The sequence below is a fragment of the Micromys minutus genome, assembly GCF_963924665.1.
Source record: "Micromys minutus genome assembly, chromosome: 1".
Classification (NCBI taxonomy): Eukaryota; Metazoa; Chordata; class Mammalia; order Rodentia; family Muridae; genus Micromys; species Micromys minutus.
Genome location: NC_137969.1, coordinates 91,214,174 through 91,232,778, shown reverse-complemented (window position 1 = coordinate 91,232,778; position 18,605 = coordinate 91,214,174). Strand labels below are relative to the sequence as shown.

General features: G+C 36.0%; 1 protein-coding gene across 1 annotated transcript in view; it reads right to left on the bottom strand.

Annotated features, from left to right (window-relative positions):
- The window catches only part of LOC308414301 (contactin-associated protein-like 3), a gene marked incomplete at both ends in the record, with an annotated part of 178,591 nt that overhangs the window by 129,139 nt on the left and 30,847 nt on the right, over positions 1-18,605 (bottom strand). Inside the window, one exon of the mRNA XM_080909517.1 lies at positions 16,262-16,455. Coding sequence (XP_080765643.1) covers positions 16,262-16,455 — 194 coding nt within the window. The remainder of the gene's footprint in view (positions 1-16,261; positions 16,456-18,605) is intronic.

The window sequence follows — 18,605 nt, the reverse complement described above, 5'->3', positions numbered from 1 at the left end:
TTTATTCTTCCTTGCATTATTTGTGTAGTAAGTACTTGGGAGGGAAGGTTGAGAAACAGATGATTGAAAAAAAAATAAAAATGCAAATTTCTACCGTATCCTTAAATACTAACATTTTATTCAAAAGTTATGCAGTATCAGCAATAATGTAACAGTATGCCAATCAAATGATTACTTAAATGTGTAAAGTCAGCCCCCCTGAGACAATGGATCTCAGGGTTTATCCAGCATATGACTTCTTTGAAGGTGAATTTAACTTTATAAAGTATAGCTACATGTGCAAAGGACAGCAAAGCTTCTCTATTATCTTGTGTCACTGTGAGTGAACACAGAAGACAAACCTTCCCCATACCAAAACAAAACAAAAGCAAACAACAAACGAAACTCAGCAAGAATATGAAACTGAAAAAGAGAAATATTGCAGAATTAATAAAGTTGAAATAAAGAGGAAAGACTGGAAGCAAATTAAAGCAATTTAATCTCCAAAGCAGTATAAATGTGGGCATTATTTTACTTTTAATACTATTGTAAATCAATATTTTTCATACAATATATTCTGATCATCATATCCCCTCCCCTTATCTTTTCCAAGGCTCCTCTCCATCTTCCCACCCATCCATCTCCATGTCTTCTTTCTTTTCATATTTCTTAGAAGATAACAAGGCAAATCAAAAATAAACCAGAAGTAAAACAAAATAATAAAACAAAATAAAAGCTTGAGAAATACATATATATGCACACGCCATGAAAGCACAAAATTGGAAACCATAACACACAATTAAAGATGAGTGAGTTCAAAATGTCCAAACAAAGCTATTTGATACCAAAACAATTTCCAAAAAAAATGCCATTGAGTTCTCTCTAAGTTGGTCATCTATGGCTGGGAATGTAGCGCATCCTGGAGTGTCAGCCTGCGTTACATAACAAGATGCTGTCACAAAACAAACCAAAAATAGTAAAATTCTAAAATGATCAAGCAAACGCTAAGTAGAGAGAACTGAGTGTGAGAGAATAAAGTAGACAAGAGCCTTCAGCTCCCCTCGCTCTTCCCTCCAGTCTCTTTAGGGGTGGGGGTGTCTCACTCTGCCTTCACAGTCCTCACCTGCCACGACCCCTCTTTGTCCCTTTCCCGTTTGGTTGTCAGACTTGGGGATATTTATCTTGGGCATATTATCTTAAAGAATGGCTTCTGAAGGAAGGGTTTTTTACCCTTAATTGTGAACTTCATATCTGTATGTAGGTTTATGTTAAGGTAACACATGATTGGGCGTGAGAAGATGAAAGAGGTGGAGAGGAGGAAGGAGTCCTGAAGGAACGAAGATGGAGGCAGATGTTTATGTTTCTCTTGGCCCATCTCTAGCTTGATGACGTTGTTATTATTATTTCTAAGGGTTTCTATGGGTCTTTTTAAACTCATATAGAAGGGCAGTTTGTATCTTTGTCCATTGGTTGTAAGCTCATTGTGTTTGTGGATTGAGAATTTGACATATAAACCTGTTTGACAAGCTACCTGGCTTTGGAGTAATGTTTGTACTGGGCGGTAGAGGAAAGGAACATGCTGGGGCTGTCATATCCACCTGGGACAGCAGCAACAGGGCAGGTGGAGTGAATCGCCCTGGAAGAAACCACATGGAGAGGGCAGCTTGCAGACTGTGTGACAGAGTCTGTGCACTGGGTTCCACATTGGAGCAGCTCCCGCGGAGAGAGACCACAGAGTTGATAGCTACAGAATCACCTTTTAGTATTTACTGCAACATCTGTACAGAAAGCAGGGACACATTTTGCCCAACATGGAAATCACCTTCTTTAATGAATTTCAGAGTTGGTGAGAATAGCCTTGCCCTGGTTAAGCTTTTCCTCCTTTAAGGGAGACAGACTCCACAGAGGTAATAGATAATCTGAGATCTGTGTTGCCTCTTGGTACCCTGAACAGGGACTTGGTCTAAGTTGGGACAGCAACAAAACTACCTCAAAACTCTGAGACTGGCAGTTTTCCGGTACTGGACAAGCAAAATTCTGTATCACAGGTCTGCAAATTAGATTATCGGCTTTATCCAACATACAACAAAAACACATGCACCACAATGTTCATAGCAACCCTATTTATAATAGCCAGAAGCTGGAAAGAACCCAGATGCCCTTTAGTAGATGAATGGATACAAAAATTGTGGTGCATTTACACAATGGAGTACTACTCAGCTATCAGAAACAATTACTTTATGAAATTCTTAAGAAATGGATGCATCTAGAGAATATCATCCTGAGTGAGATAACCCAGTCACAAAAGAACAGACATAATATGCAATCATTGAAAATTGGATACTAACCCCAGAAAGCTCTGAACACCCCCAGAAACAACTCACAGACTATATGAAGTTCAAGAAAAAACAAAGGACAAAAAAAAAAAAAAGAAAATGAAAAACCATTATGCTTAATCTTTACACACCAAGAAAACTTTGACTATTTCCAGGTTACATCTTGTTTTACATGTACTTTATGCTCATTGTAACTAGTAAGATCTTAATCACACTATCAAACCTTTAAAAAAAACCAAGTACTGACAAAAATGTATACTTTTATGCAAAAAATGCTTAAAATCTGTACATTTATCTTTATTTTTTAAAATAAAGTTGTAAAAAAATATCGGGTTTTGTGTTCAACACTTCTGTGTAACGTATCTCCTTCCTCCCTTACAATTATTTCCTCCAAATGCTGTGCCCCTCATTCTTTCATAAGGAAAAAAAGAAAAAAGAAAAGAAGAGAAGGAGTGAGTAAATAAAGGGGGGGCAGGAAAGACAAAAGAAAAGAAATGCAATGTTATCTAAGAATCCTCCAATGCAGCCAAGAATATCAAGACTGTGATAGTCATCAGTTGTACAGCCAAGATTTTTAATACATGTTCCCTTGCTGACCATGTAAGTGAAACAACTTGAATGTTTTCATCTAAGCAAGACTGTGAAAGAGTAAATAATATCATACCCCTAAAATGTTCATCAGAGTTCCTAATAATCAATAAAAATTCAGCAATGTTGGGTGTCAGATACACTGTTCAAGATATTTAAAATTCAGCCCATTAACTCTGTATTTAATTTATTAACGCTCAGTTATCATGAGACCATAGGCCTCTAAGACCAAAGAAAGGGAACATAAGGGTCCCCTTTCTTGATTCTTGTTTTTAGTAGTAAGTTGCTCCACATCCCACCCTGGAAATCATTTTGAAATCTAAATGGAATTGTTGTGGAACTAAAAAGTGAGGATTTAAGGAGGTTACAGAGAGAAATGCCTGTCCTGTGGCACTTAATCAGTTACTTCCGGGGTAGACTGTTATAAAGCAACGTTGGGCCCCAGCCAGCAGCTAAGCAGGTGCCAGACCCCTTCTTGGACCCTCAGAGCCATGAGACAAAAATAATACATATTATATAACTATACATCCAATCTGTGTTTATCTGTATATCTGTATATCATCTAAATCTGTATCTGTATAGCTATCTCTACTTCAATATCATCTCTCTATCTCTCTATTTCTAATCTATATCATCTATCTGTATCTATCTAGATATATTGATATAGATATAATAACAGTATTTATAACTCACTCAGTCACAGCAAGTCTGCTACCCAACAGAAAATGTACTATAATAGCCAGGTTTTCACTCTAGGGTCCACTTTTATTCATGTGTCTCTTGTTCTGCTAATCCATGCCTCTTCCTGAAGAATTATAGAATAAATTTCATTATTTGCTGTGTCCTTATTTTTCCCATTACCTCATTTTCTTTCCTCAACTCATTCCAACCAGGCATCTATCTTCTGCCATCAACTAACAAAATCACGGATAACTTACATGCCATTTCTGTCTATGGCTATGTTTTATCTCATTTTGGCAGTGACCCTAAACGTTATGTGGTCTAGTAATATCTATACTTCTCAAAGATGGCAAACAACCAGACTGGGTTCACAGAACAGATCCATGTTTGAACTCATCTGACATGACAATCGAATTCATACCTACATGTAATCCCTGTCTCTGTCTCTGTCTATCTCTGTCTCTCTGTCTGTCTGTCTCTGTCTGTCTTTGTCTCTCTCTCTCTCTCTCTCTCTCTCTCTCTCTCTCTCTCTCTCTCTCTCTCTCTCCCAAGTAGTGGGATTAAAGGAATGTGTCACTATTCTTGCTATATCGTCTCATTTGCCTGGGCTGTGTATTGAGCCTAAAACTCTTTTCTATTTGATTTGACATTCCTAGAAGCCTAGTGGGTGCTGAGTTGACAGGAGAAATAGTAATCATAAATTCGTTAAAAAACATAGCTTGTCTGCAGAGGTAGTGGGTAGATTGGTACTTCTCACTGGCCTTTGTCTTCTAACACATCAGTTGGAGATTCTGACCCATGCATCTCTACTGTGCCACAATACGTGGACTCTGGCTAGTAACCAGCAACAGAGAGAAAGTAGTAGGACAAAATGGAGAAAGCAAGACAATGAAAGAAGGGAAGAAAATGGATAGCACTGACTACTCAAACTAAACTCTGCAGGTATGGCAAGAAGGAACTCCTTGACTGAAAATGTGGTCCCACAGTAACCCTAGCAACTAGAGTTTTAAGCATGAATGCAACAGGTATCACATAAAGGACTGAGTAAGTAATAGAACAGATTAGATTCTTGAGAGCAAATTCAGATGTACTTAGAACTTCCTCAGTCTGACCAATACAAATGAGTAGTTTACTTTCAGAAAAATAAAAGATCATAATCTATTTTGTCTCAGATCTTGAATAATTTAACTTGGAGAAAAATCTCATAAGACTAAGATTCTGACTGAAAAATATAAGAAATGTATGTATAATACAGAGAATATCTAATAAAAAATCTTTAAAAAAGATTTAAAAATGTTCACAACCTTTAAAAAAGTGTATGTATAACAGTCCATATAGAAATCCACCATGTGGATTTGGGTATTTGTATACAGAAAGGTAACGTGATGTAATAAGAGCTCATTGCTCTATTGCAGGGTGCTTAATTGGGAATTATCATCTCTGACATCTACACACTTTCCATATTCGTTTCCTTAATTAATTAATTAATCAATTAATTAATTAACTAATTAGAGAAGTTATTCTGAATAAAGGGTAGAAAGCCACTGTTAATGGAAATTTATTGACTGTTTTAGTTTTTAACTATTCTGGAAGGAAAGTGTGGGAAATATACAGCCAGAGTACTTTTGTGTTAAATTCTTGAACATTTGCAGAAATCACCAAAAACTTTCTTACAAAATAAGCATAAGCCTTTCCTGAATGTGAATTTACTTTTCTTCTCAGTCACAAGTTTGACTAATGAAGCTTTTGTAGAGTAGGGCACAATAGCTCCCTGGGATCGCTTTCCACTGCTCAAATGTTTCTTCTCTCTCTCTCTCTCTCTCTCTCTCTCTCTCTCTCTCTCTCTCTCTCTCTCTCTCTCTCTCTCTCTCTCTCTCTCTCTCTCTCTCTCTCTTACAAAGACTAACATTGTGTTTTAGAATGTTCCAGTGTCTGAAAGAAAGACATGCCATCTGAATTGAATGACTAATAAAGATATTAAGTAATAGAAAGTAAGAGGTAGAGTTCAAATCCCGATCGTATTTTCAGTTTTAGTTGCAGGACAAAGCAAATTTCTTTTTACATTGGTTCTGGTTGATGGAGGAAGTTCTGAAGCCCAACAGTGATGTCTCTAAGTTCCACCTTTTATTTTCATGTCACAGCTTCAGAAGTGATGGCTTCTCACTAGAATGTTTCCAAAAGGATGCTGTTCTTCTGCACCCAACATTTACTGCATAAGGACATTTATAAAATATTTTTTTCTAAGACGGGGTATCATTATGTAGCCCAGGCTGGCCTCTAATTTTCAAACTTTCTGCCTCACTTTCTGGAGTGCTTTTACATGTACATACCACCAGAAGGAATAATATTTTAAATCTAGAAAGAAAATGTTTTAGGCCAGTCCTGTTGATAGATGCCTTTAATATCAACAGAACAGGTGAGTCTCTGCGAGTTCAAGGCTACCCTGGTCTGTATAATGAGATCTAGGGGAGCCAAGGATCAATAATAAAATCCCATGTCTAAAAAAACGGTGTGTGTGTATCTCAGGCTGTACCCCAGAGTCCCTCGGCTGCCCTCTTTTTATGAGGCCTGCTGAGTATTGACAGAATATTGCTCTCTGATCAGTTTTATCAGTTCAGTTCAAACAAAGCCGAGTTCTTCTGCAAATCTCTTATTTCACCTGGGTAGGATAACAAGAACTTGAAAACACCTGGTCTAGATCCTAACACCTGTAATGCCAGATTCCCTCAGACACCAGCTTATTCCACAACTGGGACAAATAGACAAACTTGTTTGTTTCTAAGCTTTATTTTGTGGGTTTTTCTTTTTTTTGTTTGCCTTTCTTGTTAGTATCTGGGCAGAATACTTGTGTCTGTCTTATACATTATTTTGTGAGGATTTAGGAGGGAAAATATAAAGAAAGCAGAGAAGAACCATGTCTGGTTTCTCTAAGAACTCTAGACATACTCATGCCGCACTTAGATTTTGCAATATTTCTTTAAGTTAGTTTTTTTTTTTTTTTTAACCCAAACCCAATGCTAAGTAATCCTACCCATGATATCACGGGTGAATCATAGGCAAATGAATATTCTATTTTCTTATAAGATACCTTAAACAATACATAATTATAAGAGCCAGGGAAAATAATTTTATACTGGTATAGCCTGAAATTGTGTCCTCAGCAACCGAACACCTGGCAGTGTTTTAGTGTGTTCTGGTTTGATTGGTAGAACAGTATATCATTGTTGCTTTCTTTTCTTCAGTTTTTCAGCAGGGTAGAATATTATTTCATGCACTTATGAGCAGCCTTCTTTATGTGGATCCACCAAAAAAATTTTTCTCCTTTTTACACTGTTTTTCATCTTTGTCTTTTAGTGAACCAAGGGTGCATGATAGGTTGGGAAATTAACTGTCACATATATCAGAATCCTGCTTCCTAGATTGCTATCTTCTGGTGGCATTTGTTTCAACAAATCTAATGTATTACCAAGCTCACCGTGATATGTATTTTGTGTTTCGCATACATTTACTTACACAGTGTAATCTGACATATGAGAATATTCTTCTCGGATCACCTAGTGCTGTTTCTGAGGATATTTTCCTTTAGAATGTTTAACTATATGAAATGCATTTTGATAGGATGAGGAAAGCATCCAGCATTTTTGTTCCTAGATGGCTGTCCAGGTATCTAAATATTATTTATTGGCTAGCTCGATCATTTGGGCTTGGTGTGCCAGCATGTTTTCTCCTCCACTGATCTTTTTATTGACATATCTAGCATCCACAAGGACTGCTGCTATGATGCACGAAATGGCTCTGTTTTCAGATATTTCTTCTCTCAACATCATTCTCAAAATTGCTTTCCCTCCATACCATTCATTCATTTAAGCATGCTGTGTGCCAGTTTTTATCTTTCTAGACACTTAAATTTCCCTTTATATTTTTTGACATTTGGTTGTTAAAGCATGCATTAATTTTAAAGTAGGTTGGTTTCCAAAAAGATATTTGATGGAATTTCAGACTTCTTAAATTTACTGTCTTATTTTACACAGTGACACATATAATCTATTTTAGAGAGTGTTCCTTGTGCTTTTGTGATACTGTATGTTTTGCTGATATAACCCAAAATGTATTTTATATAATAGCCCTATCCATTGGAATAAAAATGTAGATTTATGTTTGATTTTCTCCATTGTTTATTAATCTGGATGAGATATCTGTTGCTAAGAGTGAGGTATAAAGGGCCTCGTAATATTAGAGTCTCACTGCCCTTCCTTTTTTTTTTTTTTTTTTTTTTTTTTAGTATTAAGTGCTTTATGTTTTGATAATATTTTATAAGCTCTTGATGAATTGTCTCTTCGTCATAAAATAATTCCGTTTATTTTGCCTTGTATTAGTTGTTTTACTTCAAGTGTATTTTCTCTAATATAAATACAGCTAATCCTACTCTCAGTTGTTTTCTATTTGCATGGAGTATTTTCTATCTTTTCACTTTCAATTTGTTTAGTCAAAGGCAAAGTGACACTATTCCTGGGACGACATGAATAAACATGTACTCACTCCAGATAGGGAATTAAACTAGGCCAAAGTGAGGAAACCTCCAAGTCCAATTTACTGAATAAATGACTTTTATTTGGTTGACTCACCGGAGGAACAGAATGACCTAAAGCTATATATATACATATAATCAGAGCCCACCCCAGGAGGAGTGAGAGCTCACAGAAACTGGAAACCTGAAGACCACTGCATAATACACTTCAACAGGTTATAGAGTCTTTCCAGATCACTCAATTGATCTGTGCCTAGCCTAGACAGCTCAGTTTCTCTGAACAGTCTTTTTAAAATAATTAAATAATTTTAATGAATTATTTTAGTGACTCATGTGCCAATTTTTCCCCCACCCTATCTCTCCTTGCAGAATTCTTCCCCTCATTTCCCATCCCTTTCCTCTCTGAAAGGGTCCCTCCCTAATGTATGCCCCTTTCATGGGCTGTCAAGTCTCTACAAGATTAGGAGCAAGCATCCTCTCCCACTGAGCCCAGAGAAAGCAGTCCTCTGCTAAATATGTGCCAAGCCCTTGGATCAGATTGTATATACTCTTTGGTTGGTGGTTTAGTCTCTGGGAGCTCCCAAGGGTTCAGTTTAGTTGACATTGTTGGCCTTCAATGTTGTCACCATCCACTTCAGGATGGGGACATCAACCCACCTTCAAAGCTTTCAGCTCATATAACTCTTTACAGCTTATATTGGTTGGTGAGGGAGAGCTCTACCATATCTGGTCAGTGTCAGGGACTTCCTGAAACCTTTTAGTTGTTTACTTCCTGGGTTTAAGGAGCTTCTCTGAAGGATGGAATGTTTTTACCTCCCGCTTAGAACATCTCTTTTCTTTTCTTTTTTTCTTTTCTTATCAGCCATTTTTAAGCAGAGACTTTTTGCTATGTGGTATAGCTACAGAAAAGCCCATTCAAGTCAAGCATTAACCATGCGGTGCCACAGATCAGATGCAGAGCTGCAGTTCAGTGCCACGTTGTTCAGAGTACATTAACACATCTGGGGAGTACAGAAGCCTGTTCTGCCAAAGCTGTGACTGGGAACCATTAAATTACGTTAATTTACAGTGTAAAGATGTCTACAACTAGAATCAAATTCTTTCCACTATGGTAGTTAAAAAATTCCATTTCAAAAAAATTCATGTATTTCATGATTTACTTATTTATTTTTTTAATCTTTTTTTTATCAAGTAACATTTTTAACTTGCCAGTTCTTACTCTAAGATGAGTTTGAAGTTTTTTTCTTACAACATTATTTTAAAAAGAGAGATAAATGTACAGAGTTTTAAAAGCATTTTTGCATAAAACTATATGAATATATTTTTGTCAGTACTTGATTCTTTTAGAGGTTTGATAGTATGCATTGAAATCCCACTAGTTACTATAAACAAAAGTACATGTAGAACAGAATTTAACATGGAAACAGTCAGCTTTCTTGGTGTGTATAGATTAAACATAATGATTTTTGAATACCAAAAATTGCCACAAGGCCATATTGTTAGCTCTTGAATTATTAATGATTTAAGTAAAGTCCAGGTGCACCATATTCTGAGAGAGTGTTATATACTTTTTTTTCCTAAGAATGACTGAGACTTTCACTTTTTGGCCTTTGGGGTTTTTTGTTTTGTTTTGTTTTTGTTTGTTTTGGTTTGGTTTTTTTTTTTTTTTTTTTTTTGAGCTTCATATGGCCTGTGAGTTTCTGGGGTGTTCAGAACTTTCTGATGCTAGTATCTAATTATCACTGACTGCATATTATGTCTGTTCTTTTGTGACTGGGTTATGTCACTCAGGATGATATTCTCTAGATGCATCCATTTTCCTATGAATTTCATAAAGTCATTGTTTCTAATAGTTGAGTAGTACTCCATTGTGTAAATATACCACAATTTTTGTATCCATTCATCTACTGAAGGACATCTGGGTTCTTTCCAGCTTCTGCCTATTATAAATAGGGCCACTATAAACATTGTGGTGCATGTGTCTTTATCGTATGTTGGAGCATCTCTGGGGTATATGCCCAGAAGTGGAATAGCTGGGTCTTCAGGTAGTACTCTGTCCAATTTTCTGAGGAATCGCCAGACTGATTTCCAGAGTGGTTGTACCAGCTTACAACCCCACCAACAGTGGAGGAGTGTTCCTCTTTCTCCACATCCTTGCCAGCATCTGCTCTCATCTGAGTTTTTGATCTTAGCCATTCTGACTGGTATGAGGTGGAATCTCAGGGTTGTTTTGATTTGCATTTCCCTGATGACTAGGGAAGTCGAGCACTTCCATAGATGCTTCTCAGCCATTCGATATTCCTCAATTGAGATTTATTTTAGCTCTTTACCCCATTTTTAATAGGATTGTTTGATTCTCTGGCATCGAACTTCTTGAGCTCTTTGTATATATTGGATATTAGACCTCTATCAGATGTAAGGTTGGTAAAGATCTTTTCCCAATCTGTTGGCTGCCGTTTTGTTTTCTTGACAGTGTCCTTAGCCTTAAGAACATCTCTTTTCTAATAACCTGTATCTTAAGCTTTAGCTTCTCTCCAGAATAGAACGTTTTAATCTGCTAGGAAACTGCTATACAACAGCGATAGAACGTTTTAATCTGCTAGGAAACTGCTATACAACAGCGATAGGCAGCATATTGTTTTGTTGTTTTTATTCATGTATTTAGTTTTATAGATCTATTCAACCATTCACTGTCATTTGATTATATAATCTAATACATTTACACATAAGGTAATTATTGGTAGGTAAGGATTTAGGATGGTAATTTTAATGGCTTTCTGTTTGATCTCTAGATCCTTTGCTCTTCGTGATGAGGATCTTTTCTCTAGTACTCAGTTTTGATGTATTACTTTTTACCCTTTGCATATCTACTGGACAGTTCTACTTTGTGGCCACTAAAAGACTTTTAGAAACCTTCTTCAGTTTTAACTGGACTTTGAGGCTAACAGTGACTTGATTTTAGTCATGTAATAAACATCATTTTTAGTCCCTCACTTCCACCTTTTGTCTCTGTTGTTATGCCTTATATCTTTATGTTCTATATACAAATCATAGTAGCCATGGAATACTCTAGGTAAGAGTTGGTTGCTGGGCTATGATTGAAAGGTGATGTAAGGCTGTTAAATTCCACATAGCCTTTGGAGATGTGTCTGTTTGGATCTGCTGCAGGGTGATAAGTTGAGAGGACATCCTGACAGGTAGAATGTCAGTGGAAAGGAATGAATATTGGCAATTCTAAGGGTTTGAGCACAAATGTCTGGTGCATGTTGGGATATTTACTGAGAGAAAGAAATCTGGGAATGACAGGTTTGGTATGGTGACGGTGTGAAATGAAATCATTTATTAACATGCTAATTTTTTTGTCTAATTAACATCCAAACAGAAGTTAATTAACATCCAGTATAGAGAAGTCACTTGAACCTGTGTCAGGACTAGAAAATTGCCTCAATATATACAATTATAGCCTGTAGCAAATTTCAAAATGAAAGAAAGGGTTATATATTTCCTACTAGGATTTTTAAAAGTTTTCACAGAACAAGTGAACATAGACATAAGAGAGGAGGGCATGTCAACATGTCAATATTTTTTTTCATGTCAATATTTCTAACCTGGTACTTTGGTTCATAGAATGTTATTAAATATTCTCATGATTCTAGGATATGTCACTAGCCATGATAGCCTGGAGTTTTAAACATCTTTTCCTCCTTGATCTTGAACATTTGTTTTTATTAGGCTAGTACTGCTACTTGTATTATTTTAAAAATGTCATTTGTGATGGTTATTAATTGATTGTTAATTTGACTTATCTAGAATCACCTAGAAAATAAGTCTCTAGTTACACCTTAGAGGGATTATCTAGATTAAATTAACTGATGGGAAGACCGCATAGATTGGGTGGCAAAGGGCTATAGTTCTAGAATAAATAGAGACATGGCCGATCTCTCTCATTCTATTCCCAAATAAGTCATATTCTCTCTCTCTCTCTCTCTCTCTCTCTCTCTCTCTCTCTCTCTCTCTCTCTCTCTCTCTCTCTCTCTCGTCTCTGACTACTGACTATGAATACAATGTAATCAATCACCTCAAAATCCTCCCATCATGATGATGATCTATAATCTCCAACCCTTTCTCCCATAAGTTACTTCTGTCAGAATATGTTATGACAGAGAGAAAACAATTGATTAATAAATCAGCCTTTTCAGAAATAATCCGGTAAGTGTTATGATGTCATCAATTCTGTGTGGTGTCCTCTCTCATTATCGTGAATATGTTTGACTAATAGCACATTTTTATATTCTGTAATAGCCTGGGTAATCAGGTACCAGTGATACCAGGTATAGACTTGAAATTTTGTAATGTATAAGGATGTTTTCCTTGATACAAGTGAATATGAGTCACTTTATGTTATTCAGAAAAATTCACAGGTTCTTATTTAACTAGCAGAGTTACTCTCTTTAAAGTATAGCCTTTATTACTCAGGAATTTCTATAAATATGGAAATTATTCTAGTTTTCTTTTCTTGAGTATTGTACATTATAAACCTGGTGCAGCCTTTGAAGTAGCCAATTTAAAGTATATAGTAAGAATATAGATTGATATACTTATCTATTGAGATAAGCAATGCCCATAAATGCTCTGACAGATATAATATCACTTATCTAAAGCCTTTATAGATGATTTAAGATTTAAAGTTTTTCTTCTCAGATATTAGACTAGAACATGCTAGGCATACTTCTTCACTATTGTTTTAATAAAATATATGGATATTCACATTAAACAAGCTAAATAAAGTTAATATGCTCAGGTTTTTAACCTTTGAGTATGTTTGTATCTCTTTGAGTTCTTTCATTTAATATCCTTGCTTCTGGAATTGGGGGTTGCAGATAAGGAATGGCATATCTTTAGTAATAGAAAATATTACTGTGGCTAATGGTTGACTCATACCAATAAAATAGAGTAGAATGAAATAAAAATTCACTAAAAATAGAATAAGAAAATGCAGGAACTTATAAGGCTGTATAATAAAATTTTAATGTGCTCTTAACGTAAGAATGAAAAATTAGGTTCTTAGAAAAGACAATTAATTCCTTAGGATGAAAGTTAGTTAATATAACAATTTAAAGGCAGGTGATATAGCCATAGTCTGAATTTATACTAGGAAATATGGTGATTTATTTAAAAAGGTAACTTTTAAATTAACAGTTTCAACATTTTAGATGTCAAAATAATCTCTTCTATTATTTTTAGTTTTATCTACTCATAGATAAAATGAATGCCTAGATAGAGAAAACTTCTATAAGCAATTTATTATTTAAGCACCAATATGAAAACTAGAGACGTACCCAAACCGTCTGATGTCATTTTGAGAAAAGGAAGCAATGATAGGTAGAGGGGACATATTGCATTCACATGACTGATCTGTAACCATCATAGGCACAAGGAAAATATTCCTGAATTATTTTACTTGTTAGCTCACTTGCTGGTAGAATAGGCAAGTAAAAGTAGCAAACTTCCCTGACATGTTGATGTAGAACTTAAACAAACTCACATATCTGATCAATATTTTATGATTCAAACAAGTCACCCCCCCCTTTTTTTTACAATTTTACAGCTTTGGTCAAAGCCTTCCCACCCCAACCCCCCATCTTGGACTGACCATATTTTCATTAACTATTTTCTAATACTTTATACCAAAATACTTTCTTCAGAATTCACCCAAGACCTACTTTTTTCTGAAGACTATATTTTGTCACAGATGTTTTGTGGATTCTATCTTGTCAGTGGTATTAACATGAAGTATGTTAGAGTAGGAAATGGATTTATTGTGAGTTTTTGCCAATTACAGCAAAAGAGGATAAAGAAGGTAGAAAAAAAAAGTATTATCTTGAAATTCCATTTAGTCCAACAAAGGAGGATAGTGTCAAATCCTCCAAAATGCCATGACCCTTGCTCTCATTCAAACAAATCTAAAAGATGGGAAAAGTCAGGATGACCTCCCCTGTGATTATTTAAAGCAACACAATGTTGAAGGCCATACACTTGGCTCACAAATTCAGTGAATTAGGGAAGTCTAGGTAGCAGGATCTTAAAACACCCAGTTGTATCACATTCAAGGTGAAGAACAGAGAAATGTATGCTAGGTTGCTTGTATTTATCTCAATTTCTTCACTCTTATATAGTTCAGGATTCTCTGCCTACGGAATGATGCCACCCACAATATGCTGAATCTTTCCACATCAATTACCATGACATAAGTCTCCACAGGCATCCCAAAATAGAAAACTCCTCATAAACTCTGTTCTCAAATGAGTCTAGGTTGTATTAGGTTGATAATTAAAACTAACCACCACATAAAATATCTATATGTCAGATTGCTTGTAGGAAAGGGTCAACTATATCATCTCTTAGCTTTTTTGCTGTATCAGATAATCCTTCACACCCAATTTTCTTGTTTACAGGGCACTCTTTTTAGGTATCTTTATGCCATTTTCTTTCTGTGTGTTCAAATGTACCCATATAGTGAAGACACCAATAATGATAAATTAGAGCCAACTCTACTGGTTCCATTTTAGTTGGTCAGTCACTTAAAGCCCAAATTTCCCAACAAATCTGAGCTACTGGAAGTTATGAATTGAGCATATCTGGTTAGGAGGACTGCTATTCTACCCATAGTGAAGATGCATGGATGGGAGACACTGCCAAGATACCCAATAAATGCTCACATAGGAATAGTGCATCAGAAATGTAGGTCATCATTCTAACGGTAAGCAATACACTCCTACAAGGGATTAGACTGAGTTATACATGCTGCATCTATAAGAACCTCACCCTTTTATTATTCCCTCATAGGCATATAACTCTCTAGAGTGAAAGGATAAAAAGCAAAGGATGCCACCATGGGGCAGCAGCAGGGCAGATGGCTCCTGCTGAACAGTGAAACTGAACAACAGACTCATTCATGATCCCACGGCCACTTATACTTTCTTTGACAGGGAAGAAAAATTCAAATTACAAATGTTGTGCAGAGTTTATAAGATCCATTTTTTTCCAACATCACCCTTATGAAGAAATTGTCCCCAACATTCTTTTTTTTTTTTAAAGAATTATTTATTTATTTTATGTATGTGAGTACACTATATCTCTTCAGACACACCAGAAAAGGACATAGAATCCTATTACAGATGGTTGTGAGCCACCATGTGGTTGCTGGGATTTGAACTCAGGACCTCTGGAAGAGCAGTCAGTGCTCTAAACCGCTGAGCCATCTCTCCAGCCCCTGTCCCCAACATTCTTAATGTCATCAACCAGTGTAAAGTGAGGCCGAAAACACTGTTGAGTATTTCCAAACACAATTTAATATACATATCGTTAAAAGCTAAATACATTTACAATATTCAAAAACTTTTAAAAGGTGGTTTTTTTAAAGAGACTTGAGCACAGAATCAAAACTAGAACTAATGTCACTCACTACTCTGCATGTTCTCGGTGGTCTTGCTGAGATCAGTAGATCAGAGAGTTTGGTGCAATGTGGCCCTAGTAAGAACACATCATCCTCCAAGTCCAAACCATATTTCCTGAACTTGTCATACATAAATTGTTCATTTTTTAAATTCTAAATTTTCAGTGTCTTTTAGAAAGATGAGATTAAAAGATAAGCTAGAAAAGGATGCATTCAGCATACTTAAGCAAAGTAAAGCAGAACCAATAATGGCTTTGTTAACCAAAATAAAAAAGGAACCACATGTGGCTTCTATTATCATTTTCATTTCAGTTAGAACATATTTTCCAAGTAATTTTTAAAACCTAGTTTTTGGCAGATGTAGAGTTTAAAAGTGTCGTTCTTTCCTCATGCCAAGGGTCACCTTTTCACCCTGTTCCTTGTTTCCTGTGTTGGACAGAACTGGTTTAGGTTCACAGCATCTTGTATGTCTACTTCTGCCTTCATTGCTCGTGCTTTTGAACACTTATCCCAAAAATATCTTTCCTCAGATTAACATCCTAATTTAGTTATTACATAGTTCATACGTGGGTCAGAACATCACACCTTTCTCCATGAATATGTGTAATGATTACACTTTAGGTGAAAACACTGCTTTGCTGACAGTGTGCAACAACATACAGCAATTATTATCACTATTATTATCAAACATACCGAGATGCTTTCTTCCTGATGGTACTGCTTCCAGTTCCTTCCACCATCACTGAACATCAGGAGGTAGCTGGTCACCCAGTCAGAACTCCCATATCCCCCCTGGGTGGCCACAGCGGTCACCTCCATTCGTTCTCCAAGGTCAATCTGCAGCCACTGGTACTTATTTGACACAAGTGGTGTCCATCCACCAGCTCCTTTTTGGAACAAAAAAAAAGTAGAAAAAAATATAAGATGAGGAAGTGACTGAAGATAAACTTATTGGGGGATTGAAACTATAAGATGTAAATTTATAGTAAATTTAAAATGCTTATAGAGTCTCATTAAAAAAGGAGACAGAAGAATTACATGCAAATATATGAGGTCTGCATTGTTTTAGTAGGTGGCTAGGTGAATATGCCACCCAGTTGTACAGCTCTTCCCAGGGTGTAGAAAGTGCTTGATATGACACAGGTGATCATGACTGTCATGTCTGTCATGTCTGGGGACTGGTGTGTTCAGTGGTCCACATGCAGGCCCAGACTTACCCTTTGCCAAGTCAGGAGATGAAAGAGCAACAACAGGAAGTACATTGTTGAACATGATATATAAAAAGTAATTACACATTTATTCAAACACACACTTAGAAGAATCATCCAAGAGGATGAGGGGTGCTTTTTCCTGTGAGAAAGTACACGTTAGATTTCTAGCACTGCAAACAGTTAAAATTAAAAAGAGAAGAAAGATTCATAACACCCACCCTGACACGTACACTTCAGTGTCTGAATGACATTGGTTTCTCTAACGTTTTTGTCTTTTGATGAACAGTGAAGGTCAGGTTTTAAGAGCTCTTATTTTCCTAAAGACTGACCTGGGGACTGTGACAGAGCTGCCAAGCTCTGCCCCTGTTTTATTCTTACATGATCACATTTCGCCTGCTGTTTTTTTCCACTTTTAAACTTCAGAGCTCCATGGAAATAACTGAGTTCTTCCATGTGTTTTACAATTTAAAGCTAAGGAAGGAAGAGAAGTAGAACTACAAATCTTAGATCGTTTGCCGAGAATGTTAACAAATGTTTTTACGCACACTACTTTCACCACTGAAAGCATCCAATAGTCTGACCTTATTGTATCTTATTAGTGAAAACAACTGACTTACACATATTTACAAAATATTACTTCAAAAATCTGCCTCTCTTTATTTTTTTACCCTACACAAGGACGTGTTTATGCAATTTAATAACCACTTTATGCTTTTTGATAGCACTGGTTGAATTGTTTGTATTTTGTAAGTTTTCTGCCTCTGTGTTATTCTGCATATGCTTTATATTAAACACTCTTTTTACTTACTACCTGAAAAGTGTGAAGGCAAAAAACTGAGATAAAACTCACAGAATGTTTATTTATTTATTTATTTATTTATTTATTTATAAATTGAACAACTTTATTTTAAAAAACAAAGATAAATGTACAGATTTTAAGCATTTTTGCATAAAAGTATACAAATACATTTTTGTCAGTACTTGATTTTCTTAAAGTTTTGATAATATGCATTAAAATCTTACTAGTTACAATGAGCATAAAGTACATGTAAAACAAGATGTATCCTGGAAATAGTCAAAGTTTTGTTGGTGTGTAAAAATTAAGCAGAATGGTTTTTCATTTTCTTTCTTTCTTTCTTTTTGGCCATTGTTTTTTCTTGAACTTCATATAGTCTGTGAGTTGTTTCTGGGGTGTTCAGAGTTTTCTGGGGTTAGTATCCCATTATCAGTGACTGCATATTATGTCTGTTCTTTTGTGACTGGGTTATCTCACTCAGGATGATATTCTCTAGATGCATCCATTTTCTAAAGAATTTCATAAAGTCATTGTTTCTGATAGCTGAGTAGTACTCCATTGTGTAAATGTACCACATCTACTGAAAGACATCTGGGTTCTCTCCAGCTCCTGACTATTATAAATAGGGCTGCTATAAACATTGTGGAGCATGTTATTATTGGTTTTTTAAAAGCACATAACATATGGAAGATAGTAGTGTTCCAGAGTATGTATTGACTTTATTATGGGGATATAGTTTGTGAAACGTCATAGTTCGGGTTACTATTGCTGTGATGAAATACCATGACCAAAAGCAAGTTGCAGAGGGAAAGGTTTATTTGGCTCATACTTCCATATCATGCTCCATCACTGAAGGAAATAAGCACAGGAGTTCAAATACAGCAAGAACTCGGAGGCAGGAGTTGATGCAGTAGCCATGAAGGGGTGCTGCTTACTGGCTTGCTCTTCATGACTTGCTCAGCCAAGAACTCTGGATGACACCACTCACAATAAGCTAAGTCCTCCCACATTTATCATTAATTAATAAAAT